The sequence below is a fragment of the Tenrec ecaudatus genome, chromosome 2, assembly GCF_050624435.1.
Source record: "Tenrec ecaudatus isolate mTenEca1 chromosome 2, mTenEca1.hap1, whole genome shotgun sequence".
Taxonomy (NCBI): Eukaryota; Metazoa; Chordata; class Mammalia; order Afrosoricida; family Tenrecidae; genus Tenrec; species Tenrec ecaudatus.
The window spans coordinates 131,970,732-131,989,959 of record NC_134531.1 but is presented as its reverse complement, the minus strand read 5'-3'; the positions used below and the strand labels follow the sequence as shown (position 1 = coordinate 131,989,959).

The 19,228-nt window shown below is 41.4% G+C and overlaps 1 protein-coding gene across 2 annotated transcripts in view; it reads right to left on the bottom strand.

The window, feature by feature from the left end:
* MEGF10 (multiple EGF like domains 10) overlaps positions 1 to 19,228 on the bottom strand; it is a 197,169-nt gene that overhangs the window by 59,813 nt on the left and 118,128 nt on the right. For both annotated transcript variants that reach the window (XM_075541483.1, XM_075541484.1), the window contains exons 8-9: positions 18,695 to 18,831; positions 11,301 to 11,513 (exon numbers count right to left, since the gene is read on the bottom strand). In XM_075541483.1, coding sequence (XP_075397598.1) covers positions 11,301 to 11,513; positions 18,695 to 18,831 — 350 coding nt within the window. The remainder of the gene's footprint in view (positions 1 to 11,300; positions 11,514 to 18,694; positions 18,832 to 19,228) is intronic.

Sequence of the window (19,228 nt, the reverse complement as noted above, 5' to 3'; positions counted from 1 at the left end):
CACCCATTAGTGACGGGAACACAATAGGGCCCTCTGTGGCCCGCTGTCTCACATCACATATGCTTCTCCCCAGAGCAGAGACAACTCAGCCAGCTCTGCTGACAACTGGAGGGCTGTTTAAGGATGGTCTTTCCTGAAAAAGACAAAACTCTCCCCTTAACGAGGCCCAGGACAAATTCCACTAGCAGCCCTGGTACAACATCACAGCGATGTTCATATGTCTCCTCCTTTTGAGAAGAACAGAGAGCTAAGAGGACTAAAGACTGAGGCTATCTTGCCCTACCTAGGTGACCTTAGAGACCACAAATCTTCCTGGGACTGATGCTCTGATCTATCAAGCAAGGATCTAGCCATACGATATATATATAGGCCATGATGTGCCCAGGTGGGCCAGGATGTGCTCCACTCTCTCTTCCTCCTCCTTCATTTGCTCCTGTGTGCTTTGAACAGACATGTCCCTCTCCCTGAGCTGCAGCTTCAGTGTTGTCCTCTGAAGTGAATTCTTCTGCAGGGAGGGAGGGATTGGAGCTGGCCCCTCAGACCTCACTATTGCAGACCCAATACTCTTACTATCTATCTATCTATCTATCTATCTATCTATCTATCTATCTATCTATCTATCTTATCTGACATTCTCATTATACACACACTCACACATATATATATTGGATGGTTTGTTCCACAATTTCAGAAAGGTATTTACATGCACATTTAGGTCCCCAATGCCACAAACTGCCCACTAGCACATGCTGTAACGTCCATTGCAAGCATCCATCACAAGAGCCGGGCATGAAGTGAAAGTCAAGCATAGCTGCATGTTCTAAATGGTGCCTTGGTAACAGAGGGCTTGAGATTCAGAAAACAGAGGTCTGAGCCACAGGTCTTCTATCTATCTGCTCCCTTTCACTGCCATCCCGTCAACCGTGATCCCACAGCAACTGCATAGAATAGGGCAGAACTCCCTCCTGTGGGTCTCCAAGACTGTAATTCTTTATGGGAATAGAAAGCCTCGTCTTTCTCCCTCTTCTGCATCCTTACCTTAGATTAATCACTTATCCTTGAGCAAAACACCTGCGATTTCCTAGGCATCTCATATTGAGCAAGCCCAAAATCAAACACTTATTTTCCCCTTTCTTCACCCAGTGCCTGCCCGCAATTGAGACCATTTCCATCCATGGCACCAACAGTCACCCAGGTGAGGTTTGACTTGCCAGAAACCGAAGGGTTATCTATGCAATTCCTCCCTCTCCTCGCATATCTAATTCATCACTAACTCAGTCTAACCCAGCCTAACTCTGCAATCCATGTTACATCCATTCACACCTCTTCATCTTCACTGTCACCGTCCTTGCCAATGGCGATAGCATCTGTCTTCCAGTCTCCTAATAGCCTCCAAGCTTTTCTTCTGGAATTCATTCTTACCACGGCGCCTGAAACTTACCACATCCCTCTCCTCCTTAAAACTCAGCACATTTCAAATAAGATGCAAGAAAAGATTATCCTTTAAAACCTCCGCAGAGGCCCCCTCATTAGGTTTAGAATAAAATTCATTTAATTATTAAACAATATTAAATAATTTAAAATATTTAATGTAGCTTCAGTCTCCGTATAATTTATTGGTGAAATCAGGACATCTTTAAGAGTAAAAGGAGACTATTAATAATTATCTAGGACAACAGACCTGAACCAAACTATCCTGGGGACACTGGGGTTACATGATCCCCTTCAGTGTAGCCAGAGGCCCTCATCACAAGGTCACTGGTGACTTCTTCAACTTCTGCATTCATCATCACTTTCTATTAATACTGTGCTGGAATCCACTGGATATCTTTTAGTTTGAAAAGCCACAACTGTAGGGCCTTCAGATAGGCTGCTCCATAGGAGCCCTGGTTGTATGGTGGCTGCTAGTTGGGTTTCAATAAGCATGGTCAGCAGTTCGAAATCATCAGCAGTCCTGAGGGAGAAAGACTGGACTCGCTACTCCGGTAAACAGTCACAGTTTCAGAAACCCACAGGAGATCACTGAGTCAGCATGACTCCATGGCCATGAGTAGGCCTAGAATGCTACTCCCCCTACTCGTTCTTAGCTTCTTCCTGTATTTAAGTGTCAGCTTAAATGTTCCTTCCCCGACCAGCAATCTTTAGAAGAGCTCTCTCTTATTCTCTCTCCTCGCACCATGTTCTTTCTTCTCATCTCAATGGGCACGCTCTGTAGTCATATTGGATGACACATATGGAAGACAGAAGAATCTTTGTGCTTGAATTATGGTGCTGGCGAAGAATGCTGAGAGTACCATGAATTGCCAAAAGGAAAAATAAATCTGTCTTGGAAGATGTAAGGCCAGAGTGCTCCTGAGAGGGAAGGGTAGCCAGACTTCATCTTACATATTTTGGACATGTCACCAGGAGAGACCAGTCCCGGGAGACATCATGCTTGGTAAAGTAGTGGGGCAGCAAAAGAGAGGAAGGCCCTCAAGGAGCTGGATTCACATAGTTGCTGCAACAATGGGGTGAAGCCCAGGGACAACTGTGAGGATGGTGAAGGATCAGACTGTGACTTGTTCTGTTGTGCATAGGGTCACAGTGGGTCAGATTCAACAGCACCTATTAACAACAATATATTCATAGAAGGAGCCCTGGTGGCATGGGGGTTACATGTTGGGCTGATATTGTTAAGGTCAGCCGATCAAAGCCACCAGCTGGCCCAAGGAAGAAAGACAAGGTTTTTCTACTCCCATAAAGAGTTACAGTTTCAGAAACCCACACAGGCATTTCTTCTCTGCCCTATAAGGTTGCTATGAGGTAGAATTGAGTTTGGTTAGTTTTATAATAAAATATGGAAGCTCTGGTGGCAGAGAGAGTTGTGTGTTAAGGGATTACTCAAAATGTCAGTAGTTTAAAACCATGAGAAAGAGAAAAATGAGGCTTTCTACTCCCATAAAGAGTTCTAGTATCATTCGGCTCCCACTGAAGTACTCCCTCAATGCAAGAACACTTTGTTCTATTAAACTGGCATCCCATGATGCTCACCTTCCCCATACAATCGCTGAAGACAAATGGATGCTTAAGCAAATGTGGTGAAGAAAGCTGATGGTGTCCGGCTGCCAAAAGATATAGCATCTGGGGTCTTAAAGGCTTGAAAGCAAACAAGCGGTCATGTAACTGAGAAGCAACAAAGCCCACATGGAAGATGCACACCAGCCTGCATGATCACAAGGTGTTGAAGGGATCAGGTATTTGGCATCAAGGAACAAAAAAATCATATCATTGAGAATTAGGGGCAGTGCAGAGTGGGTACCCAAAGCCCATCTCTATACAACTGGACATCCTCTTACAGAAGGGTCATGGGGAGGAGATGAGCCAGCCAGGGTGCAGTGTAGCACCAATAAAACATTCAACTTTCCTCTAGTTCTTAAATGCTTCTTCCCTGACCCACCTCATCACGCCCCTATCATGCTTTCAATTCTACCTTACAAATCCAGCTAGACCAGAGGATGTACAATGGTACAGATAGGAACTGGAAACACAGGGAATCCAGGACAGATGAACCCTTCAGGACCAGTGGTGAGAGTGGTGATACTGGGAGGGTGGAGGGATGGTGGGGTAGAAAGGGAGAAATGATTACAAGGATCTGCATATAACTCCCTCCCTACGGGACAGACAACAGAAAAGTGGGTGAGTCAGACAGTGTAAGACATGACAAAATAATAATAATTTATAAATTATCAAGGGTTCATGGGAGTGTGAGGAGGGAGGGGAAAATGAGGAGCTGATACCTAGGGCTCAAGTAGAAAGAAAATGTTTTGAGAATGATGATGGCAGCAAGTGTACAAATGAGGCTTACACAATAGATGTATGTATGGATTGTGATAACATTTGCACGATCCCCCATTAAAATGATAAAAAAAGAGACCTAGTCTTAGAATTCCACAGGGGCACTTTTACCCTGCCTTGTGGGGTGTCTTTGAATTGGAATCAACTTAATGGCAGTGAGTTTGTTTCTTATACAATCATATATTGATGTGTTTTTATAGTCATTTCATATTGTCCTTCCTTTTTTAACTCTACGTTCCATGAGGGGAACATTCAGTCTGGTATATTACCAGTTCCTGACACATGCTAGCCCGCAGGACAGATTTACTGAGCAAATGAATGAAACATCACCATTCACATGGAGCCAAATCTCACTCCAAGGACCTTGCTTTCCCACATGAATCTGTTCTTTGTGATTTCTCTGAGTTAAGGAGAGACATTGAATTGTAATCAGTTTATCACACTTTGGGCATCAGGAGGGACCAGTCCCCAGAGAAGGACGTCATATTTAGTAAAGCAGAGGGTCAGCCTGCAGGAGAAAGCCAGTCCAGGAGAGTGATGAGCACAGTGACTATAGGCTCAAGCAGAGGTTTGGCTAGAAGGCTGATTCAGGATCCTGCAGCATTTCTTCTGCGCACATAGGGTCATTATGAGTCAGAACCAACTAATAACAATAATAGCAAATCTATATTCAGAGGCAAGATTTTCTACACAATGACAACTCATACTTTCTTAAAGTCTTGGCGGAAAGGTTCCAGCCATTACTTGCAGCCATTATACAATGCTTTAAAAACAACAATAACAAAACTCCCTGTCATGAAGTCAATGCCAACTGAGACTGTAATTGTTAACAGGAGTAGAAAGCCTCATCTCCCAAGTAGCTGGTGGTTTCAAACTGCTGACTTTGCAGTTAGTAGCCCAATGTGTAACCACTACACCACCAGGCCCCCCATGTGATGCTTCTCACTGCCATCAAGTCTTTGCTGACTTATAGCAATCCCCTGTAGGTTTCTGAGACTAACTGCTAACAGGAGTAGAAATCCCAGTCTTTCTCCATACAGTCACTCGTAGTTACAAACTGTCTGTCGACTGCTCAGATCCCAGGCCAGCGCATAACCACTATACCTCCCAAGCTCCTACGCATGATGCTTAGGGTGCTTTTTAAGTGAATGTGCAGATCAGCTGCGAGCAGAGTCAGGAATCTGATGTGCATTACTTATTTTAATCCTCACCAAGAGCTTCAAGTGAGGCGCTATTCCCCTCTTAGCAAGGAGGAAACAGAGCCCCTGAAAGCAGTCGCACACAAATAGTGACAGAATCAAAGTTTGCTTCTTTGATTGATTCTATCTCATTCTCTTTTACAGAGAAGAAAATGAACATTTGATAGCTGTCTGCTTGGGGGATGAGATCTAGAAGAAACATTTTCAATGTAGAATTTAACACAAATCAAAGTGCTAGTAATTCAGGACCAGTAAAAATGAAATGTATAGTGTATGAAGTTTTATTTACTATAGTCTCTAAGTTTGAGAAAAGGAAAAAGAAATATTTGAAGCAGCAAAATAGCTAAAATAGTTTAATTAGCTCACTGTTAAGTAAAAGACAACTACATTATAAAGCTATTTCTTTACATTAAAAGGAGAAAATAATATTCATGGCATAGACATAAATATGAAACAAAGTACACTGGGGGCAGCTGATTAGCCTAGACAAGAGGAAGACAGAGGCACTGCTATTCAGTGCTCCGCCCCCACCCGCCCCCAGCCCCTTGAATGTTAGTGCAGCACACTGGTTCTCAGATTGATTGACACACAAATTAGTATTGTGCCATTTGTAATTAGATGTAGGAAGCTGATGCACTTTAGTGGTATTTGATGGGTTCTCATGCAGACAGCTTAATTGGTAATGAAATTTACTTATTGATGTAAGAGCAACAGATTGAAAGTTGAAGGGCGATGTGTTTTATCTGTTTCTTTCTACAGAATGGATTGCTTTGTGTATATGAATATAGGATTACACAGATAGAAACATGCATTATTTTGCACCTACATATATGTGAAAATGACACAAAATATTCTAGTTAAGTTTTCAGTTTGGAGTTAAAATTATGACACGTGCGCTATATTATGCAGAATCGGCTAAAATAGAATGAGTCATTGAACATTCTTTTATTTGTTGCCTTCGATGCTGCTAATGCTCAAATGCAGTGACAAGTAGGTGACATTTGCCAAGGAACACATAGTTGTTAATTGTCCTTATTAACAACACCTACCATGCATTTTCCACATGGGCTCTTATTATGCCCCCGATTTCATTTTCTTGTTCAAAATCACTTCTATAGTAAAAGTTAGCAATATCTGTTAGGCTCAGTAAAACCAAGCTCAGTGCCTTTGAGTCAATGCCAATTCCTAGCGACACTCTAGGACAGGGTAGAACTGCCCCTGTAGGTTTCCGAGACTTCTCTCCTGATGGGAGGAGAAAGTCTCATCTTCCTCCCACGGAGTGGCTGGCGGTTTGGAACTGCTGACCTTTTGGTTAGCCACACACACTTCCGCAACATGCCACCAGGTAGGTCCGGTAGAGTGCTACAAACGAAAATCTTCGCATTGCTCACCTACGTTCTCAGTTGCCATCCGGTCTATTCTCACTGGTGGCCACCCCTTGGGTTACCGAGGAGAAACGCTCCACGGAGGTTTTGTGGCTGGCCTACCGTTTTCTTCTGAAGTACTAGTACCACGGGGGGTGGGGGGTGGGGTGGGGGTCGGGGGAGCTGGGAACAACCCACTTTTAGGTTAGCAGTTGAATACAAACTATTTGTGCCACCCAGTGACCTAATTTTATTCATACTTACATTTAAGTTTGTTGTACCTCCATGGTACATTGCAAACTCTGTAGTTCCTCCCATCAACAGTGAGGTATGTGGAAACTGAATTTTGTTGTGTAACTTGCTTTGACCAAAGGGACATGAGCAAATATGACCAACCAAACACTTGGACAAGGAAGGGAAAACTGGCGCTTTTCCTTACTCTGGCTGCTCTTGTAAGCCAGCTGCCGCATGCAGAAGTTCAGGCGCGGTCGCTAGATGTTGGAAATCTGTGGCTTAGTTGTCCCCCTCACCAGCCAAATGCCAAGCATTGGAGCGAAGAGATCCAAAGCCAATTGGTCTGGTGGATCTGCTTTCTGTGCACAGGGAGATAGACCAGAAAGAGAACCACCAAACTAAGCCCAGCTCAATAGGAAAGGGGGAAAACCCATCAGCTAATAAGCACATTTTGTTTATATATGTAGTTTGAGATGAGCTTGTTTGTCACTAAAGACTCCAAGGCCACAAGTCCATTTCAATTTTTACTTTTTCTCCTTTTCTAAAAGGCAATCAAACCATTATTTAGATTTGAGGGATAAGGAGTCTGAAGGGTTTTTGGTATGGCTGTTTGTTTTAAAAGAAACATACTATACATATGCAAATAAAAGTAACCCTAGTAATCTCTGAACTGTGTAAAATATATATTACACAGCCCATCTCAAGAAATGAAATCGGCAACAAGATCCTGTTAAACCCTCCATATTTTGCCCCCCATCTCTCCTTTTTAAATTTTAAGCTACTAGAGTTGGGGTACGTTTTAAGAGAAAGCTACTTTATATAACCCCTACTCACTCTGATATATAGCTGCAAAATATGTCCATTTGTACATTCATAAATTCAACATTTACCTAAACCTTGCTTTTTATATTGCATTCATTAGTTACCTCATTAGTAATATTGAAAGATTTTAAATGAGCAAACTTTTGAAATAGCAAACTTCAATCTACTTGATTAAATGATAAAATGAAGAAGTATATCTTCAACTAATATAAAAATTATGTCTTTTGATTCAAAGGGAGTTTATGTTCCCAGGAATTTTACATGTAAGTTCAAGATACAAAAATTAGCTAGATAGCCCAAATTGAGATTCAATGAAAATGAATAAAAAATTATGCTGTCTTTAATAGGATACTTTAAAAGCCAGTAGTTAAAAACAGCTTTTATTATTTAGGAAGATACTTGATAGGCTAATAATCCCTACATTTTCTGATTAGTTAATATATATTAAGTATATTTTAATCTACACAATTATCAAATAATCATATACTCCATCAAAGCATACATGCTTATGTATATGTCAAAATGATCACAGTACTGGTGTCAATTAAATAACTACTGATTTGCGCTCTGCCATTGACATGGTTTCCAATTCCAACGAAATGAACATTTCTCGGCCTATCCAGTCCTTCTCACAGCACAGCTCTTCCTTCGCACAGATTTACTCTGCTTGATTTTTAAAAATTATTAAATCCTTTTATTGGGGGCTGTTAAAGCTCTTATAACATTCCATATATCAATTGTATCAAGAATATTTGTACTTATGTTGCCATTATTATTTCCAAAATATTTTCTTTCTACTTGAGCCCTTGGTACTCTGTTTGATTTTAAGCCCAATCTGCATACACCAATAAAAACAAAAAACAATAAAACTACTTTATAAAAAGTTCCAAACCCATCTGTGACCTTAATACTAAATCTATAAATAGATGCACTTAGATCTATTTCCCCATCATCATCGCAGATGGACATTGGGCCTCCAGTCAAGTACTCCCTCAATGCAAGAACATTTTGCTCTCTAAAACTGGCACTCCATGATGCTCACCTTCCCCACACAATCGCTGAAGACAAAACAGGTGCATAAGCAAATATGGTGATGAAAGCTGATGGTACCCATTTATCAAAAGATATAGCATCTGGGGTCTTAAAGACTTGCAGGTAAATAAGCAGCCGTCTAGCACAGAAGCAACAAAGCCCATGTAGAAGAAACACACCAGCTTGCATGATCACCAGGTGTCAAATGGATCAGGTATCAGGCATCAAAGAACAAAAAAATCATATCACTGAGAATGAGGGGCAGTGCAGAGTTACAGAAGGGCCTCAGGGAGGAGAAGAGCCAGTCAGGGTGCAGTGTAGCACCAATGAAACATACAAATTTCCTCTAGTTCTTAAATGCTTCCTCCCCCTCCACTTTCATGATCCCAACTCTACCTTACAAATCCAACTAGACCAGAGGATGTACACTGGTACAGATAGGAACTGGAAATACAGGGAATCCAGGACAGATGAACCCTTCAGGACCAGTGGTGAGAGTGGTGATACTGGGAGGATGGAGGGAGGTGAGGCAGAAAGGGGGAACCGATTACAAGGATCTGCATGTAATTCCCTCCCTGGGGGATGGACAGCAATAAAGTGGGTGAAGGAAGACGTTGGACAGTGTTGGACATGACAAAATAATAATAATTTATAAATTATCAAGGGTTCATGGGGGAGGGGAGGGCAAAAATGAGGAGCTGATGCCAAGGGCTCAAGTAAAAAGCAAATGTTTTGAGAATGATGAGGGAAACAAATGTACAAACGTGCTTGGCACAATGGACGTATGTATGGATTGCAATAGCAGCTGTACAATCCCTGAATAAAATGATTTTTTTTAAAGTTCCTATCCCAAGGTGAAAGGGATGGGTCGTGGAGTGAAGACCCAAAGCCCATCTGTAGACAAATGGACATGCCCTCACAGAAGGGTCGCAAGGGAGACATGAGCCAGTCAGGGTGCAGGATAGCACCAATGAAGCACACAACTTTCCTCTAGTTCCTTAATGCTTCCTTCCCCCCACTATCATGACCTTAATTCTACCTTACAAATTGGGTTAGACCAGAACATGCACACTACTACAGATAAGAGCCAGCAACACAGGGAAGCCAGCATAGACAAACCCCTCAGGGCCAACCATGAGAATAGAGATACCAGGAGGATAAGGAGACGGTGAGGGTAGAAAGGGGAAGTTGATCACAAGGATCAACATATAACCCCTTCCCAGGGGAATGAAAAACAGAATAGTGAGATGAAGGGCAGCAGAGGATGATTTAAAATATTAAATTAATAATCTATAACTTATTAAGGATTCATGAGGGAGGGAGGGGAGGGGAGAGAAGGGGAAAATGAGGAGTGGATATAAAGAGCTCACGTAGAAAGAAAATGCTTTGAAAATGATGATGCAGCATGTGTACAAATGTGCTTGACACAATGGATGATTGTATGGATTGTAATGAGATATGAGTCCCCAATAAAAGTATTTAATTAAACAAAAGATTCCTATTTTGTTACATGAAACCTATGTTCAGTTATGATAAACCTTACACTGAAAGAAAGACAATCAAACTCTTAACTTTTCCTAAATTCCTGCTAGTCCTTATTTTTGGAAAATTGCTCTGTTTCTCAAAAGTAATCCCACAGAGATTCTTCCTCTCTTCTCCCTAGTGCTTCTCTAAACTAGGTATTTCAAGAGTTGCAACATTTTCCAGTGAAGGTAATCCAAAGTTGCCTAACTGAAGTGGCTTACAAAGTGGAGACACATTGAAAATGCACTTGTGCACGTCTTTGATCCTCACTGACACTCATTTCAACGCGCGTGCGCGTGCACACACACACACACACACACACACAATCCATTCTTCTTTTTTTTCTTTCTTAAAGCAAAGACCAAGCACACACTTCTGTTTACATTTTAACTTCTTTGCATTTGGGATTGGCTGTGACCACAAGCTGTTGTTTAGAAGTCTAAATGAAGTAACATCTGCGCTGAGTGCAAATGAAAATAACTCTGACATCTGGATTGCACTCCAGTTTGCCACACTCCCGTCCCCAGCAGTCTGCGAAGGGCAGCTGCCTTCTGTGTTGGAAGAGGTAGGCATCTGGTCTTGGGGGAGGAACAGAAGGGAGGGGAAGGAAGGAAGATCTTTTCAGTGGCAGGCCAGGTGGGATCAGGATTTCCTGTTCTTAAATTCTTGGAGAGGTTTTTGAGTTACAAGGACCCATGTGAGTTCTCGGTCAGAGTAATCAATTCTGAAAACGTATTTCACATGTGACAGCCACATGTAACTTCCCTTGATACACTTCCTCGTTATGACCTTTTCTTCAACAGGTGGGCTGTCAAGTGAAGAAATGCGGCATTTTATTTGTACACGCTCAAATTGGAGTAAGCCCTGGTCTCTTGCTGCATCTTTGCTTGTAAGAGAATGTCGCAGAAGATCGCTCAGGGAAAAAATCTATTAACCTCAGCAAATTTAATTTGCACCAACAAAACCACCTTCAGCCATCCAGTGGACTCGGTCTCATAGCCACTGTCAAGGACATCAAGGAACCGCCCCGGGGGGGTTCTGAGTCCGTAACTCTCCATAGGAATAGAGATCGTCAGTGGCCGTGAATAGAGAACAGAAGTTAGTATCTGCCAATGTCCCGTGTTGGACCTTCACTCAGGGCAAACGTCTTCTATTTCCTCGGTGGGCCTTGACCATGAGGACCCAGGAACAGGAAGGGCCTCGACGTGGGAATCCCCCTCTCTCTTCCCAAATAAATACCGGCCACTGAGATGACACTTGGATGGGGTGCTGAGGGGAGGCTGACGCTCACCTGTGGGTGAAGTCCGGGTGGCAGGGGCACTGCTTGCCACACTTGATGCCGTAGAGCCCCTCCGCACACAGGCGTGCCTCGCAGCGCTCGCCCGCAAAGCCTGCTTCACAGAGGCATGCCCCACTCACGTGGGAACATTTCCCACCATTGGCGCACCGGCAGGTCTCGCTGCAGCGAGCCCCGTATGTCCCAACTGGGCACTGGTCCTGGCATCTATCGGCAGGGGGCAAGCGCAGAAGACAGGTTAGTGCATGCCGGATGAAAATAAGCGTTCATTCAGAATGGCTTCGTCATATATCACTTAGAAACTATTTTTGGACTTGATCATATTTTAATAACCGTCCAGCTATAGGTAAGAAAAGCAATAAAATTAATTGCTCCCTGAAAACACGATGCTGCGTGAAGTATGTCCGTCATAAAAGAACAAGTATTGGGGAAGATATCTAGAACAGGTGAGTGTATGAAATCGATCAAAGTTTATTCGTGGTGGTCAGGGGTTCGTGAGAGGGAGGCCGGGCGAAGCACTCAATCCTTAGGGGACACGGAGCTGCTTCTGTTCAGGCTGATGTCATACTTTGAGAATGAGTATGAGGGATGGGGGGACAACATGATGGACACAATGGCCCTACACGGGACATGCGAAGATGGTTGGAATGTCATGTGGTTTCTTACACATTGATTTACAATAAAAAACCGTTTAAAATGCAATGACTTCTGATACTTCTCTGTGGTAGTAATAGCGTGAGACCTGAAAGAAAACAGAACACCAAAAAAACCCAAAATAAAATCAAGACAAAACCAAAATAAAAGACAGTGACAAGCTTGTGGATAAAGCATCTTGATGCTGAATGCATGACCCCAAGAAAAAGGGACAGGAAATTACCCCAACATTAGTGGCAGTCTGTAATTTGTCTATACTTTCTCCAGTCATGGAAATATAACGCAAATGCGAAGCTGTAGCTTTATTTTCTTGGCTTTCATGTTGACACTCATGTTTAATCTTGGCTATGTTTCTGTTCCTTTGCATGCTAAGGTTTCTTTCACAGATTTCAGACATTTTAACATATTATTGAGCCCTGGTGGGGTTGGTTTGCTTACCAAAAGGTGGTGGTTGCAACCCACCAGCTGCTCGACCTGGGAAAGAAGAGGTTATCTGATCCCACCAGAATTTACAGCTTTAGAAACCCTATTTAGGTATTGGGTCCTATGAATTGGAATCAACTCAAGGGCAGTGGATTCAGCTATGTTTGTTCCAAGAGACAAATTCTCCCAATCGACTCTTGAACCAACCATTACAAAAACTTCGGGAGTAATTGAATTCATTTTTAACATAAAATTAAATATATGTGCCTTAAATTTCAGAACAGAAATTTGTATGTGTGTGTGTGTTTAAAGGCACTCTTTCTATTGAACCTGTCAGGAGCTTTATGAGGCCAAGTCACTTAGTTTACTCCTTAAAGATGTAACATTTCAACAGAGGAATGCTGAGGTACAGTAATTTGGTCTCCTTGTGGTTTTTGCTGGAGGCTGGCAAGGCAAATTTTCAAACTCTGTATTCAGACCTTCTTACAAAGCAACGCCAAAAAAGAAAGAAAATGGTAAAATAATCTCACTTTCTCTCTCATACAGGGATATAAAACAAACCCAAACATTACGCTCTGGCTGCCTGCATGATTTTAAGGCAATTAAAAGCATGGCCCTAAACGTGGTTTCGTGTGGTATAAGATGGGAAGTCTGGGAGAGAACCTGCTACTAAATTACAGAGAACCATTGCGTATATTTTATCTGTATCTTGGCAGAGAAAAGGAAAATGCATATTTACCTTTTTAGCCTGTACTTAAACATAGTGCTAATTTGTGTTATAAATGGCAAAAAGTCATTTGAATTTTACTTTCAAGGACTAAAATAGCCATCATGTGAGCTCTAGTCAAAATATCTCTTTCTTCCCTTCGCTTGCTCTCTTTTTGAAAATGTTGCATTTGTAAGGGAATCCTAACAATAATAGCTAGGTCCATTTCCACCTACTAAACCAAAATGGTAGGATAGCTTTCTAGAAGTAGACATTTTTATCTTGAAAATAAATATAATTATGAAGTAGCTTATGCCTTTCTGATCGACTGACACCAAAGTCTCTGTCAAGCAGACCCATCTCCCTTTCAGCCCCTTTCTCTAAAAGAAGCACCATTTCCTGATGAATTTTTGGAATTTTTGGCTTTTAATTAATGGTGATTGTGTAACTTGAAGTTTGTTTATTAAAAAAACAAGCTATCTCAGGAATCAGTGAAATGGAAATACATTTTCTTCAGAGATGGCTCAGAGCCATAAATATACAGCAATAAATACTGGTCACAGGCGAATTATGGAAGTTCTGGGTTTATTGTTTGTTGTTGTTTGAAATAAAGTCCCAGAGTCGGGAAAAGGATGAGCATAAAGGGGAGAGGAACTAATAAAATGAGGCTCCAACTGCCTCACTGATGAGAGCCGCCCACTTGTTTGAATACCATTCTGGTTGTTATCTGCATCGCACTGTGAACTCAAAGTAAAGGAAGCAAGTTAGCATGGGGGTGGGCGTGGTAGACAGCTCCCTCTTGCACCCTTGCATGTACATGTCTGTCACTAGAGGAAGAGTAATGGTTGGCCTAAGCCATGATTTAGTGCAAACAAATCACATTCTTTGTTAAACATGGGGTCGGTGGATCCACTGCCTGCCATTCTCACATCCAGGACTGCTGCTCTGGGGAAATACAAAAGGCATTGGGAAAGATCCAACTTTTTAAGTTACAGTTACAGGAAATAGTTTTTTCTTCCATTGTAAACCAGTGCTGCCTTCTCTCAATTCCCTTGACTATTTCTTATTTTTGATGCTTTCCCCCCATTTGCTTTCACTTCTGGAGTAACACAGAACACAGCCGTTTTAAAACGGCCTCCCCTTGAGAGACCCTTATGCAGCAAGTTCCCTTTCTGCAGCAACACTTGCTGGACCCCATTCTGCAGCCCCCAAAGGCCAAGAGCGATTCTACCACACCACCACTCACATTAGATTCATAAACCCATTTTTAACGCTCTCATGTAGGATATTGTTGAGGACCTAGAAAACTATCCTCTGCTTTCACCCCTCCTTGAGACACACTACATTTCCTAACCATAATGCCCTTTCCACAAACCCCAAGTCCTTTTATTTGGGCATCTTCTGGGCTGCTCTGCCTGCCTACAATGTTCCTGTTTTGTGTTTTCCCTTTCCTCTGGTTGGTGGGGTCATTGCCACATCCGGGCAATGTTTTGCTGGCAGCGGCCTGTGGTGGTACCTGTTTCTTAAGCAGCAGCCCTGCAGCCTAACCTCAGTGATCAAGTTATGCTGATTTCTCAAAACAGCGGAAATGTTAAGACCCCAGCCTCTCCAGGCCTCTTTTTCCACATGGTCTGCCACAAGCCACTCACAGCCAACTCATTTTCTTCCATCCAAAGTTGTGTGTGTGTGTGTGTGTGTGTGTAACTCTGCAACACAAATGGAGAGGACACAATTAAAAACAGCATGCATGTGATTGGCTCATCAGAAAGCATGAGCTTCAAGAACTGCAAATCAAGAAGGCACGTTCCCCTGCCACGTTCCTTCTCTCTCTGATTCGTAGGCTTCCTTGGCTGCATTCTCAAGTTCACCTGAAATTGTGTTGCTTGTCTGTTTGTGTTGCCCCTAAGTTGAGGCTTGAACCCCTAGAAAGTAAGAGAAGTATTATATTTAAATTCTAGTGTCCTAAAATGCTATCTAAAAATGTTATTTAGGATGCTCCTTGGCCTCATGCCTCTCTGTCCTGACTCATCATCTCTAACAAAATGTTAATGGCAAAGGGATTCCGAGTTCACCGCACATTCTCATCTATCCAAATACAACCTGAACCAGCAAGTCCATCAAACAGAGTTTTGAAGTAGCCAATTACATATCATATAAATCATGTACTAAAAGTATCAAGAATTTATAACATCCAAACACTAACGGAAATATGAGGAAGCTTCAAAAGGTTCGTGGTAAAATGGAAATGAAAAGACAATAGAATTTTCCATGAACATTTTTTTAGAAGCCATGTTCTTAACCACTGTGTCACCAGAGCTCTTTTTTCCATGAACTTTTTGAAACAATATATATGAGGACTGGGGACACAATGATGAGTTACACATTGCGTTCCTAACCACAAGATCAGCGGTTCAAACCCTCTAGCAGATTCATGCGAGAAAGATGAGGTTTTCTGTTGCCATAAAGATTTACAGATTCGGAAATCCACAAGAGTGGTTCTACTCTGTTGTATAGGGTTGCTTTGAAACAGAATTGACTTGATGGCAAAACATACACACACACAGACACACATATACACACATACGCACATACACAAACGCACGCAATGAGAGGTCTTTAAGTAAGTTGAACAGTGCGAGCAAAATATCCTAATAAAAAATAAAAATAAAAACTACATAAGCATGAAGAAGTCAAATCAAAATCAATAGCAAACATGAAACTACGGATATCATTTCCATTAACAGTAGGGACAATATAAGAATTTCCTTTTTTGTGGGGAGACTCACCATTATCCAACATAAACTTAGAGATTAAAATGAATACTAAATGATTATCAAAATATTGAAAAGAAGGAATTGAATTATATTTCCTTATAGATGACATGATTCTATATTCAAATACTTCAAGTATTGCTAAAAATAATATTAGGATTAACTAATAATTCAAAAATTTTTAAACAATTCCCAAAAAATTTTAGTTAAAATAAGAATCTAGTCTCATTGTGATTTTTAATAACAAATCAAATTTGACAAGAAAGTTCAAGAAAAACCAGAAAGAAAAGTACTTAGCACCTTATGAAAATTCATAAAATTTGAACAGTTTTATGAAAGAGGGGAAAATGTTGAAGGCATTCTTATTTCACAGACATCCCTCATAGTTATTAATTCTTAATATTTATACAATTCATAGCCAACAATCAAACATAATAGCTAATATGTGTAGGCTCTGACACTGTTCCAATTGCTTTAGTATACTCATTTATTAAATAACTGTAACCATCTGCTTTCAAAGACATATATAGAAAGCCTGGCTCCAGAATATTTGCTCTTAACCATCAGATTCTTCTATCTCTTGAGTCTCATTTCTTTAATTTTACACAAAGGCCCAATGAGCTTAGTTATCTAATCTCCCAGGACACAAGGAATCTATATTAGAAATATTGAATAAGGATAAGTAGCCCCAAGACAGCAGTTTATCATCTAGTACAGAACAACCAAAACAGTAGATGTAGGACCCATGGGGGCACCGCCATTTGCTCCTATTTCTTGAGAAGCCAGTGAACCCTGTAAGACGTGGTGGATCATGCTACTATCACCTACCACGTGATACACTGTCTGGGAAAATTAATAGAAAACTGAATCTTACAAAGGCAACCTCATGTCCCAAATATGTTTTCCTTCCACTGTGGTAAGTACATATAACAAACACATGCCATTTCACCAGGCTTTCATGTAGAATACAGTGACATTAATTGCATTCATCCTGCTGTACAACCATCACTACTGTCCATTTATCAATAGTTCCATCACACTTACCAGAAGCTCAGTGGTACTTGAGCATGCATGCCATTTTTAAATAATTGTATCCAAGATGTTTAAAATAGAAAGGCTTTTAAAAATTATTATTTATTTACTTTTTTGTCGTATCTTACCCCATCCAACTCATCTATTCACCTACAAGTCTGCTATTCACTCCCCTTGAGTGGGGTTATGCAACCATCCTTGCTAGAGCTCCTCCTCCCACTACCCTTCTTCCCATACCCTCAGGGAGACATTACCCCCTTTACTGTTTCTGAAGGGTTATCTATCTTGACTTCTGTGCATTGAAAATCTTAATCATATGAATGAGCCTATGCAGGTCTAACAAGATTAATGAGGCAGAACAACAACCATAATAGTACGGGGAGGAAATGTTAAAGAACTAGAGGATAGTTAGGTCTTTCATCAGTGCTAAACTGCACCCTGGATTTATCAACCTTTTCATTTGACCCTTCTGTCAGGGACTGCCCAATTGTCTTAAAGTGGGTTTGGGGTCTCCACTTTGTCTATGCTCCTTCACATCCATTTGATTGTTTGTTTTTGAACTTCAGATACCCATTCCTGTCAACACCTCATGATCACACAGACTGGTGTCCTTCTTGCATGTAGGCTTTTTTGCTTCCTTGTAGATGGCCTCTTGATTAACTACAAACATTTAGGATCCTAGACACTGTATCTTTTAATAGCCAGACAACATCAGCTTTCTTCACCACATTTGCTTATGCACCCATATTGTCTTCAGTGATCATGTCAGGAATGTATCATACAATACCACATTATTAGAACAAGCCATTTTTGTACTTAGGTAAGATTTAAGTAGAGGTCCAAAGTCCATCTGCTTCTATTGCTGTGTTTACACATATATAGACAAATACAATTACACTTACATATCTATATCTATACCTATATGTAATTTTTACTTTCTTCTTCTTCTTTCCTCTTTTCCTTCCTCCTGACCCACTATCAAGTTTACCCATCGTTCACCCTCAGTAATTCCTCTTGGATACATTCCAATTGATCAAACACAACCAGGAATGCTACACCCTCCTCACTGTCAATTTTAGAACCCTTGCTATTCCCCGGTCCCTGTTGTTATTGGTTCAGTGCTTCCCCACCCACACACACACTCCTTCCCTTACATCTACCCCCTGAAAACTCTTAGTCAACCATCGCTATCTCTTTGGGATTGCTTATCCTGACTATCTTGTATAGATAGAGGAGAGAGATAGAGAGAGATATCATACAAATAATTCTAAGTCTAAGTGGAGACAAACTTTGAATACTTGAAGTGTGCACCCTAAACACTCAATTATGTAGAATGTCTCGTTCACCATAGCTTCTGAACAGTTGCCATTTCAGGTTCATTTATTTATTTAATAACCCTTTGCATTGTTGCTTAGAATTTCATTTTTGTGCATTGAGTTGGAATGGAATTGGTCACATACACTGATGTCCTACAGATAGCAGATGATTCTGGAACAGCAGTTCTCAACCTGTGGGTCCCAACCCCTTTGGGGGTCGAACAACCCTTTCACGGGGGTCACCTGAATCATAACAGTAACAAAATTACAGTTGTGAAGTATCGATGAAAATAATTTTATGGTTGGGGGTCACCACAACATGAGGGACTATATGAAAGGGTCATGACATTAGGAAGGCTGAGAACCACTGCTCTGGAATATGGTGGAACCATCACAGACACAGATGTCAAATGTGTTTCCTGGGCCCTCCGACTTTGCTTTCATGTCTTTTACAAATGATCAGAGAAATACAAGCATGCCCCTTACCGTTCCCCTGTGTATCCTGGACTGCAGTGACATTGGCCTGTGGCAGCATCACATGTCCCTCCATTATGGCACTGACATTCCTGGGAACAGTTCTTTCCAAAGCGACCCTCAGGGCAAGGCTGACCACACACTGTGCCCTGCATTCAAAGAGACTTGGAAAATTAGATGGGCTGCCAGCCAAGAAAGGGCTGGAGGAGGGGGAAGAATAGAGGAAACTGAAAGGAGAGGAGGTTTGGGAATAAGACTGGAAGAAAATCAGATTACGAGGACTTTTGTTTATCTTAAAAATGTTGACATTTTTACTTAGCAAGCCTATATCTCAAGATAGATTGCTAGAAAACCAAATCGCAATCTTCAGCAGTATAGCAATTAAAAATAGAGGCATAAAGTTACATGGAATCATTATGGTAACTTAAGGAATTTATAAATCCCCCTAAGTGTTCTTCCTTGTGTCCTACATGCACAATAAGTCAACAATACTTATCGAGCATCCGTTACAGAACTGGCAACATCTGGCCCAAACGGAATATCCAA